Source organism: Tasmannia lanceolata, unplaced genomic scaffold (genome assembly GCF_043159265.1).
Source record: "Tasmannia lanceolata isolate RefF3 unplaced genomic scaffold, GAP_Taslan_0.1 ptg000002l, whole genome shotgun sequence".
NCBI lineage: Eukaryota > Viridiplantae > Streptophyta > Magnoliopsida > Canellales > Winteraceae > Tasmannia > Tasmannia lanceolata.
The window spans coordinates 48,882,479-48,893,259 of record NW_027518679.1 but is presented as its reverse complement, the minus strand read 5'-3'; the positions used below and the strand labels follow the sequence as shown (position 1 = coordinate 48,893,259).

Sequence of the window (10,781 nt, the reverse complement as noted above, 5' to 3'; positions counted from 1 at the left end):
AAGGCTTGAAAGTCTTTGTGTTTGTACAGGCACTAGGAGAGCGAACGAAGAAAGAAAGAAAGACCCATACATAGATGAACAAAGTGATAGGAGCTAATGCTCTCATGTTTCAAGTGGGCTTTTTCTAATCGGAAAGCCCTGAAATTTGAGAATGTTTCTTTATTTATTATTTATTTGGTGTAACTACTTGAGCCGGATGAGAGAAAATCTTCATGTTCGGTTTTTAAGGTGGGGATCCTATAGGAACCTATCCCTGGGAAGTGCATTGTTGGAACTGGGTTGGAACGCCAAGCGGCTCTAGATTCGGGGGTCTCAGCTATAGCCGAACAACGGAGGCATGCAAAGGTTTCCTCACGCCGGACGGAGATTGGCCCTCGAGTGCAAAGGTAGAAGGGAGCTTGACTGCAAGACCGAAGCAAAAGTGCTCGGTGCTCTTTTATGTTAGGGATTATTTTTGTTTTTCAGTATAGTCAAAGGCCAACACCCTCTGCCTAAAAATCATTTCCGAAAGATGATCATAGTCCTCCGGTCTATAAAGGAAATGCAAATTATGGAAATCTCTGAAGATCAGAGGGTTGGGATCTATGGAAATGATTTTTGGGCCACAATTTATTTACATTGTGGCCCATCAAAGGAATTTTTTGGATCATCCATTGATGTGGCCCGTACAATACTTTTTTGAAAAACACTCGACAACAAGGCTTACACCATATAAGAACTCCACTTTCACATTGTAATCACTACCATATGATCAAAATGCCAATTTCACTTAGTTTCCGTATTTACCATCCGATAAAAACACTTTTTTTGAAAAACACTCGTCAACACAGGCTTACACCATATAAGAACTCCACTTTCACATTGTAATCACTATCATATGATCAAAATGCCAATTTCACTTAGTTTCCGTATTTACCATCCGATAAAAACACTTCGATCATTTTTCTACCTTTTTGGTTGCATGTAGCTACCTCGTAGAGTAGTGGTGTAAGTAGTTGACAGAGATGAGATAAGCCTGGTAGTTGCCGGGACATTACCCCTTGAATAGTGGTAAGTAGTGTTTAGTTGTTAACCTCGTAAGTAGTGGTTGGGTGTCATTACCAACTGAGAGAGAGCACATCATTACCAAGAAATTTAATATAAACATGTCATGTCATTTGATAGGCCTGAGACGCTGAGACATCCCATGGAGTCTTCCTGAATTTTAAAACTCTACCGGCAACCCAACGTCTTTGTGAGTTGACAGTGACACCCCAAAACCTGGAGAAATCCCTACTGACCTATGGCTTTCGTGCAACCAAAAAGAAAAGGCTGAAAAGAGATCTCATTTGTAAGATTAAGGCATGCAAAATCCAGTGGCTTCAAGGGATCTTTGAGGACTTCTTTCTACGATGCTTAATTAAAGGTCTAGAATGATCCGATTAGAGTATTATTAGAGTAGGACCAATGAGAATAGGTCAAGTGTGTGACGGCCAACAATATCTATGGGTCAGAGCATTGTACACAGCTTTACCCCTGCTTTGAGAGAGGCTCTTTCCGTGACTCGAATCCTTGACGAGAACATTGCTCCTAAAAAAAGATTTTCGCACTAAGAATTTGATAAAGATTGCACGAACGGTCATCCATCTTGACCTTACAACAAACTTGTTGCGACATGATTCAAGTCTGGCGCTTGATCTCAATGACAATTTGCTCAGTGGTACTAATCATAATTCCCATAGGGAAATGATATATCTGCCCCTTTTGATCACCATAAACACCCCCTGTCAGTGTATCAATGGCTAAAGAGAGGCTGTTGTAATTATGTTAGAAGAATTCAATGCCCCTGATTGCTACAAACACTGACAAGGGGTGTTCCTGGTGATCAAAAGGGGCGGATATATCACCTCCCTTCCCATAGTCAACACAATTATTTTAAGTTCTCTAAACAAAGTCATACAATAATATTTGCTTGTCTTAATCAGATCGCCCAATAAGGTATTTTGTTACACTTCCAAGTCTTTACGACATTCTCTGGGCTAACTTTGGATCTAGGATTTTTTTTCCTGGGAAATTTGTTTTCCTAAAAATGGAAAACCTCATGTTTTGGCTAGCTGCCTTACTGTTGATTTTAGGATTTAGATTAAAAACTTTTAGGATTTAGATTAAAACTTTCTACAAAAATAGTGAAAGTAGAAAACCTTCTTATATCTGTGTTTTTTTCCCCAGAAAATAAAATTCTTATTTATAGAGACTATCAGAAACACCCCGAACAACCAAGTGAAGGACTCTCTCTCTCTCTCCATGCACTTGCATTCCACGAGCCAATCAGTAGCACTTCACATCATGAATTCAATTTCCTTTTGAAATTGAGATCCACAAATGCATCCTTTGACAGGGCCATTTGGGTACACAGATTTTAGAATCTTGGATTTCCTCAAAATTGTAGATGGTACACGAGGGAAAAAGGAGACCAGCCATCGTTTTCTTATTTCTCGCCCTTCTTTCCAACAGCAAGAGAGCAGGAGATCGTCCCATATTTCCAACTTTTAGAAATCTCAGGATGGAGGAGAGATTTTTAAAACCTAGATTTTTTACATAAAATCCAAGAAACGCGGTCAGGACAACATACAACAGTTGATTATTAACAATCTTTTACATTGTTTTCAAACTAAAACCTGGCTTCTAAAATCCGGGGCTACACACTGCCCTTTTTAACTTATGAGGATGAGTTCGCTAGCATCCACTGCAGAAAGCTTTTCATGGATGGGCTTTTGCATGTGAGAGAAGCCACATAGGCTCACTTTTCAGCAGATTTTGTCTTCATTCGTGAGGGGCTGCTCTCACATGCAACACCCCATCCGCAAAATGCCTTCTGCGATGGTGTCTAGCAAATCCCGAATTTACCACATCGCAAAGAAGGAAAATTTTTCACAAAATGTTCGGCTCAGATTTGTGTTCCGTCCTCGGATACAAACTATGAAACTACACTACCACGCAAAATGCAAAATCAGATGCCAAACAGAGAGGTGCCATTATCAAAAGAAAGGGAATAAAAACATCAGCATCAACAGAAAATAACTAGTGTTTCTCTCTCTTGGGTTCTTCGACTGTGTCTGCTTTTTCTCCCCCACAGATTTTTTTAATTGCAAGAACCGTAGGACTTTTCTCCTTCCAATAACAAGCAAGCTTTGCCACAAAATAGGCATGTACGAAATCGGATAAAACCGCCATTTCTGCAAAAGACATGAGCATTCATGACAGAAGAAGAAAAAAAAAGTCTCGCATTAGCTTTGAAAGCTTTCCTCTCTGTTTTTTCAACTCATCATTCATACAAGACCAGCAGAAGATGAAGAAGATGAAGAAGAAAATGTCTTGATTTATTGCTTATAAATGCATCTTTCTTCTTTCACCCAAAAAGGTCCTTTTTTATCCCTTGAATTATAGATATTTTAATGGTGTACTGCAAATGGGTTGCTGTACTTGAAGAAGTTCAGTCTAAAAATTTTTCCAGTTTTTTTCTTTTGTTGGGTGAGTTTTTTTTTATGTGTTTTTCATACAGTATATAGGTGTTGTCTTGCAAGTGGGAAAATTTCCATGGAGGATGGAAAATAAGGCTGAAAGTGAGTAGATTAAGGAAGAAAAGAGAAACACCCATTTCAGATTTCAAAGAATTTTATGATTTCTGCACTTGCTTTGCTGAAATCAGAAAAAATGAAAGAGACCCAGGTGGGCTTTTCAATTGAGATACTCAATCATTCAAATTCTGCAATTTTTTTTTGTAATTCTAGTTCTAAAATTTGTAATTTTAGGATGAAGAAAGAGAAAGACCCATTTGAGATTTCAAGAGTTTTTATGGTTTCTGCACTTGCTCTGCTTAAATCAGAAAAATTAAAAAAGACCCAGGTGAGATTTTCAATTGAGACATGAACCATTCAAGTTCTGCAGAATTTTTTTAAATTCCAGTTCTAAATTTTATAATTTCAATAGTAGATGACTCAGTTTCTTCTTCTTTATGGCTCATTCATTTCTAATTCAATTGTACTTTTAGTTAGGATTCTCAAATTTTCAAGAGTAGATGACTCAGTTTTATGGCCCATTCATTTCTAATTCAATTATACTTTTAGTTAGGATTCTCAAATTTTCAAGAGTAGATGACTCAGTTTTATGGCCCATTCATTTCTAATTCAATTATACTTTTAGTTAGGATTCTCAAATGAATGAAGAAAAGGAAGGATCTAACAATCCAAATCATTGACTTTGAAGTCATGGAAGAGTCAAAAGAATTGAGTGAAATTGAGAAATTGGATTTGGAAAATAGGGAGGGGATCCAACAAGCTCCTAAGAGAATTCCGCCATGGTCAAAACAGATCACAATCAGAGGAATTGTTGCAAGTTTTGTGATTGGTATTATATACAGTGTGATAGTAATGAAACTAAACCTCACAACAGGGCTAGTTCCTTCTCTCAATGTCTCCGTCGCCCTTCTCGCCTTCGTCTTTCTTCGAACATGGACACAGTTATTACAGACGATAGGTTTTGTATCAAAACCTTTTACTCCTCAGGAGAATACTGTTGTTCAGACTTGTGCAGTGGCTTGTTATAGCATTGCTGTGGGAGGTGGGAGGCTTTGATTTTGTTTATTTGGCAGAATTGTGTTTCTTTTTTGTTTATTATATTATTTTTTTCTTGGGTTGTAGGTGGATTTGGATCTTATTTATTGGGGTTGAGTAAGAAGACATATGAACAAGCAGGGGTTGATACAGATGGTAATATTCCAGGGAGCTATAAGGAGCCTGGGATTGTTTGGATGACTGGTTTTCTTTTTGTTGTTAGTTTTGTTGGGATTCTGGCTTTGGTTCCTCTCAGAAAGGTAATCTGTTTATTTTAATGGTTTTCAATTAGTAAGACAAATTTTTAGAAAATTAGAACAGTTTGGGAAAAAAAAAAGTGAATAAAAACAAAAAAAATATATTCGAAGTTTGTTTCTTAGTCGAACGGATTGTTCCCAAACTTGTTATTGCATTTGATTCACAAAATTCATATTTGCTAAAAACTGTTAAAAATTTTGAATTATTTGTGAATCTGAAAGTTTGAGGTTTCTTTTTGCAATTTCTTTCAACTAATTGTTGAAGTATAAAAGATAAATAATGCCTTTCTCCAACAACTTAAGCTTTTGGAGAAGTTGGTAAGTTTACATGGTATCAGAGCCAAAGTCTTGAGTTCAAACCTCCTGGATAGCAAAAATCCATATGCGATGGTCGGCCCAAAGTGGGACCACATGTGCCACGTGTTTGCCAAGTAGGCCACATGTGCGGGGAAGTGTTGAAGTATAAAAGATAAATAATGCCTTTCTCCAACAGCTTAAGCTTTTGGAGAAGTTGGTAAGTTTACACTAATCACCCAATTTTGTAGGTGAGGTTTTGTTTATTTATTCATTTACTTTGGGAGGGTTGTCCATGGTAATCTACTGTAAATCGAATCAAACTAGTTTTTCTTAAGCTTTGTTATTGTTATGTTGTTCACGTTAATATGCTACAAATTGATTTGAAGTTTACGTCAAAGAGACATATGCTTCCTCATGGGCATTTGGTTTGTCTCCAAATTGTTTTAATCTCAAGGTCTTTTTGTGCTGTATGGATTTGATGATCAAAATATTATACTGTAATCGAACCTTTCAAAGATGGTTCTTTCATGGAGTTTGTTTATTCTGATCATGGAAATCTTTGTCGAAATTCTGAAAAGTAGATTGTGTTTCCTTTCATGAATTTTGATCTGTGTTGCTTATCAAGACAATTGAATGCATATAATATATTTCTTTCCCATCTAGGAGATGTTGAGTCTGTTATTTTGCAGATCATGATAATTGACTACAAGCTAACTTATCCAAATGGCACGGCCACTGCTGTTCTCATCAATGGCTTCCATACTCCTCAAGGAGATAAAATGGCCAGGTACTCATCTGAACTTAGTTATCTTCTACCTAAAATTCAAAATTTTAAGTCTGAAATGACTGACTCGTTTGCAGAGAACAAGTCCATGGGTTTGCGAAGTTCTTTACATTAAGTTTTGTCTGGGCTTTCTTCCAATGGTTCTACTCTGGAGGAGATGCATGTGGGTTCTCTCAGTTTCCTACTTTTGGGTTGAAAGCTTGGAAGCAAACGTACTTCTCAGCAACTCTATTCAGTTGAATTCAGCTTCTCACTTGTTTGATTTTTCCATTTTCTGATTCAAGTTCCTGTGTTGCAGATTTTACTTTGATTTCAGTATGACGTACATTGGAGCAGGGATGATCTGCTCCCATTTGGTGAATCTGTCTTTGCTTCTTGGAGCAGTGATCTCATGGGGGATTATGTGGCCACTGATAAGTGGACTCAAAGGAGATTGGTATTCTGAGAGTTTACCACAAAGCAGTATGAAAAGTTTGCAAGGTTATAAGGTTTGTTTAGCAGAGAACTCTTTGAGCATAGAGTAATTGAAATTAGGATATTATCTGATCTTTTTATCTTCCATGCTGTTCTAAGTTTTGAGAATAGGAATATAGATTTTTTAATACTCGGAATTTATCTAGGAACCCGGGCTAGTACCTTTTCTTGATATTAGAAAAAAATATAAGAGGACATGCCACCTAGCCTCAAAGCCCAAACAAAACGAGAAATAATCAACTAAAATGAATACTAGGAATATCCATTCAGTCTTTTTGCTTCACATGTCACAAGCATGGTTGGCAAGAGCATTTGCTACTTGAGGATAGAAATATAGATTCATCTGACATGTTTTTGACTTTTTTCTTCTGTTGTGACTAAAGAAGCTAAATTTCATTCTAGCTCTTTGAAAAAAACTTTCTAGATTGTTAAGGCCCTGTTTGTTTTTGAATTTTGAGAATTGATTGAGTCAAAACTGATTGTTCGGCTCAAAATTGAGTTTACTTTTGAGTCCAATAACCAATTTTGGACTCATAATCAATTCTCAAGTCCAAAATGAACAAGCCCCAAATAAAATAAAAACCACAGGATTTTCCATTTCTTAGTGCTGTAGTTGCTTATGTTGGTCTACAGTGGAAACAAGTCATGGTCTTCTCACGGTTTTTGCAGGTGTTTATCTCCATCGCTCTCATTCTAGGTGATGGGCTCTACAATTTTGTCAAGATAATTTATTTCACCATTAGAAGCATTCATGTCAGAATGAAACAAAAGGACCACAAAACTGGTAAAGGAGAAACCAAAACCCCTCTCAAACCTTTAACATCTAAAACATCTACTAACTGAGAGATCACCATTCCTTCAGTTGCAGATTACCAAAATCAGCCCCTTGACGATCTCCAGAGAAATGGATCTTTCATAAGAGATAGCATTCCAATGTGGATTGCATGTTCAGGCTACGCTCTCTTCTCCATAATTTCGATAATTGCCATTCCTCGTATGTTCCCCGAAATGAGATGGTACTATGTAGTCATAGCTTACGTATTTGCACCAGCTCTCGGGTTTTGCAATGCTTATGGTGCTGGCCTAACTGACATGAATATGGCCTATAACTATGGCAAAGTAGCCCTCTTTGTACTTGCGGCTTGGGCCGGGCAAGACTCAGGTGTTGTTGCGGGTTTAGTCGGCTGCGGCCTAATAAAATCCATTGTTTCAATCTCAGCTGATTTGATGCAAGATTTCAAAACAGGCCACCTCACTCTCACTTCTCCTCGCTCCATGGTCCTTAGCCAAGCTGTTGGGACCGCCATGGGTTGTTTAATTGCTCCTCTTACGTTCTTTCTTTTCTATAAAGCCTTTGATGTGGGCAACCCAGATGGAGAGTTCAAAGCTCCATATGCTTTGATATATAGAAACATGGCAATTTTGGGTGTTGAAGGATTCTCCGCCCTGCCTCGCCATTGCTTGCAGCTTTGTTATGGATTCTTTGTCTTCGCGGTTGGAGCGAATTTGGTGAGAGACTTATCACCGCCGAAATTTGGGAGATGGGTTCCTTTGCCTATGGCCATGGCAGTGCCATTTCTAGTTGGGGCCTACTTTGCTATTGATATGTGTGTGGGGAGCTTGGTAGTGTTCATCTGGCACAAGCTTAATAGTAGAAAGGCTGCTTTAATGGTCCCTGCGGTTGCTTCGGGTTTTATCTGCGGTGACGGGCTATGGATTCTCCCTTCGTCTATTCTCGCTCTATTGAAGATTAATCCTCCCATATGCATGAGATTCTTATCTACTTAGTAAGGGAACAAGGCAATTCTTGAAAAATTATAGTCCCGAATTTGAAGGCTCTACGAAATGAGTAACTGTGTGTGGTATGCAAGTAACTCAGTTTTCAACTCCAGGTTGAATTCTGATCTGATCTCATTGTAAAATAATAATGTGGCCTTAAATCACAAGGTTGGATATGCTTTACATGAGCTCAGTTGGTACAAAAGACAGTTCCTGGCACACGAATTCTCCACTTCTCTACATTAATTAGCGATTTCAATGAGAATGCACAGAGTACTTGCGAATCTAAAATTTGGATGATGGGCTTTGCCGTTCAGATGAGGTTCAGTTGGCAGCATAGCTATTCATGACATATATGCATGCTTTTCAATTTCCCTGAAATGACCGAAATGTTTCCATTTCCATCCCTACCGAAACGAAATCTACACGAATTCCTTCCATGTCATTATTTCCGTCGAAATTCCCAAAATTTGACCGAAATTCTCAAAATATGGTCGAAATTCCCGAAATTTGACCACAATGGTCGGAACGATAAAAATTGGAAAGATGTTATGATTTGCTTTTCATTTCAGTTCACTCATGTAAATAATACTATTTGGTAGACAATATCATTGAACTGCACAGTAAAGTATCCATATTTTATGCTTGGGATGTTAGATTGGCATACCAACTCATGTCATTGGGTGTTCGATGTAATTAAGCCATTATGGATGGCTTTCTTGCTTATGTCTTGGATTCTAGCATTTTCAAAAGTTTTATCTTAAAATTTCATCATTTGTATGTTTCTATACGTTTCTGTGACTTTACAAGATTTTCATCAAAATTTCGACCGAAACTGAAACCAAAATTTAAAATCTTGCATATAGGAATAGTGATCTGATTGTTAATGATGTAGCAACTGTTTAGCATGGACCAAATACGAAAGTATGAATGAAATCTCAATTCTTCTATTCTTCTTCATATAAGCATAAGTTACACTCTTCTACATGAGTATTTGCAGAGCTTCCCATATTTGGTTTCCACACAATCATCAGTGCATCTAATTCTTAACCGAAAAGGAATAATAGTTCAACTACTAATAATCCCCAAGTTATGCACAAAATTTCTCAGCATAAGAGAACCTAAATTAAAAAATAAATAAATTTCAGGACAACCTTATCTAGAGTGGATATGACCCATCTCCTCTCAAAGAGCATCTTTGATTTGCTCTTTGTCAAGTGGTTTAAGTGCAAAATCCCATTGCACCAAAGCACCAGAGAACAATCATTTCAGGAATTTTATGTTGATCAACCATCGTCATTGTAGCTTTCACTAATATGGGGGCAATATTCTCATCATCAAAAGATAGTCATGCAGATATCAATGGCTTCAACTTTTGTCACCTATTAGGTCATAACATCTCCACGTATTTCGATGTGAGGTAGGTGAGTCTTGATGAGCACATTTATGTGTGAATCTTAGGTAGTTAAGCATGCATATTTTTATAGTTAGTGCGATACTACTTAGGTATTTTTCTAGTTTTTGGTGTTTCAGGTTATTTTTGAAAATTACACGGAAAATGTGGCAAGAGGTGAAAATTCAAGGAAAAGTAGAGTTTGGAAAGTTCTTGGTTGAATTAATCAATGAAGAGATCCGACCAATGGCTGAGATCAAATGAGGATACGATCTCATCAGAAAATCAAACGGGCAATTCAATTGGCCGGATGTGAAGAGTGCAAGCTTTGGATCAAAATCGATATCAACATAGCTTTCTCCCTATTTCTTCTCTCCCAAATTCGTTTCACTTTCTCTCTCCCTCTTGGACGAATTATTTTTACACATTTTTATTTTGGGCCCACTCACAACCGACCATATCAACCTCTCCCAATCGATTTTCCTATTATCTCTCTCTTATCCCATGTTCCAACTATTTTTTTCAATTCTTTCTTCTCCAAATTTTTAGCAGCCCATATCACTCCCTATTTCTTGTCACCATCTTATCTACATTGCAACCCATTAAATTGAATGGCTTGGATCATCCAAGAACCCCCTGACCGACTCTCTCTCTCCTCTCTTTGCCTATTTTTCCATCCCCCAACGAAATAGTTATTTCCTATTTTTATCTCCCATTGAATGGTTTGGATCAGTGAATTATTGGCTCTACAAGTAGTGTTGCCGAGGAATATTTTATTATCAAAATCCCCATTTAAATGGACGGTCAGATCAACCTATAGAAATCAATTATGGGCGTTGTTAATTTTTATTGTGGACCACTAATTGAATGGTCTGGATTGTCTATGGAGCTGATTTGAAGACATCACTAACTTATACTAAAATCCAATCAATTGGACGATTTGGATCAGCCCAAAATTGGAATTTCGGCTACAATGAATGGGGCCCGCCCCAAGTTTAGAAATTAATTGCCCATGAGTTTCGGTCAGTGGTGAGATACTCTTGTGTCCAACATGTGTGGGACCCACCTAATGATAATCATCTAAGGAGAGATTGTAGTTGAATTTGAGATTTTTTTTGCAAAGCTTCTTTATCACATAGTTGGGTTGCCATTTTTGCTCTCTCTCTCTCTGCAATTTTTAGGCAACCAATTTACATTTTGGTTAT

General features: G+C 37.5%; 1 protein-coding gene across 4 annotated transcripts; it reads left to right on the top strand.

Moving 5' to 3' along the window:
* Nucleotides 1-3,114: 3,114 nt before the first annotated feature.
* Nucleotides 3,115-8,839, top strand: LOC143876427 (putative metal-nicotianamine transporter YSL9). 4 transcript variants are annotated; one of them, XM_077378123.1, is made up of 9 exons: nt 3,115-3,400; nt 3,542-3,885; nt 4,183-4,599; nt 4,680-4,852; nt 5,836-5,933; nt 6,008-6,142; nt 6,229-6,418; nt 7,074-7,188; nt 7,267-8,839. In XM_077378123.1, exons 3-9 carry the CDS (start codon nt 4,200-4,202, stop codon nt 8,190-8,192), a joined length of 2,037 nt encoding a protein of 678 aa, XP_077234238.1. In that variant the 5' UTR covers nt 3,115-3,400; nt 3,542-3,885; nt 4,183-4,199; the 3' UTR covers nt 8,193-8,839. The 4 variants fall into 4 exon arrangements, with proteins under 4 accessions (XP_077234238.1, XP_077234240.1, XP_077234247.1 ...); XM_077378125.1 differs by lacking the exons at nt 4,183-4,599; nt 4,680-4,852 and having other exon boundaries at nt 3,116-3,400; XM_077378132.1 differs by lacking the exons at nt 3,542-3,885; nt 4,183-4,599 and having other exon boundaries at nt 3,117-3,400.
* The last annotated feature ends 1,942 nt before the right edge of the window (nt 8,840-10,781 follow it).

Coding starts and splice junctions, on each gene's coding strand:
- LOC143876427 (XM_077378123.1), top strand. CDS start 4,200: ATGAAGAAAAGGAAGGATCTAACAATCCAAATCATTGACTTTGAAGTC. Junction 4,853..5,835: donor CTTTGGTTCCTCTCAGAAAG/GTAATCTGTTTA, acceptor GTTATTTTGCAG/ATCATGATAATTGACTACAA. Junction 6,143..6,228: donor TTGAAAGCTTGGAAGCAAAC/GTACTTCTCAGC, acceptor CCTGTGTTGCAG/ATTTTACTTTGATTTCAGTA.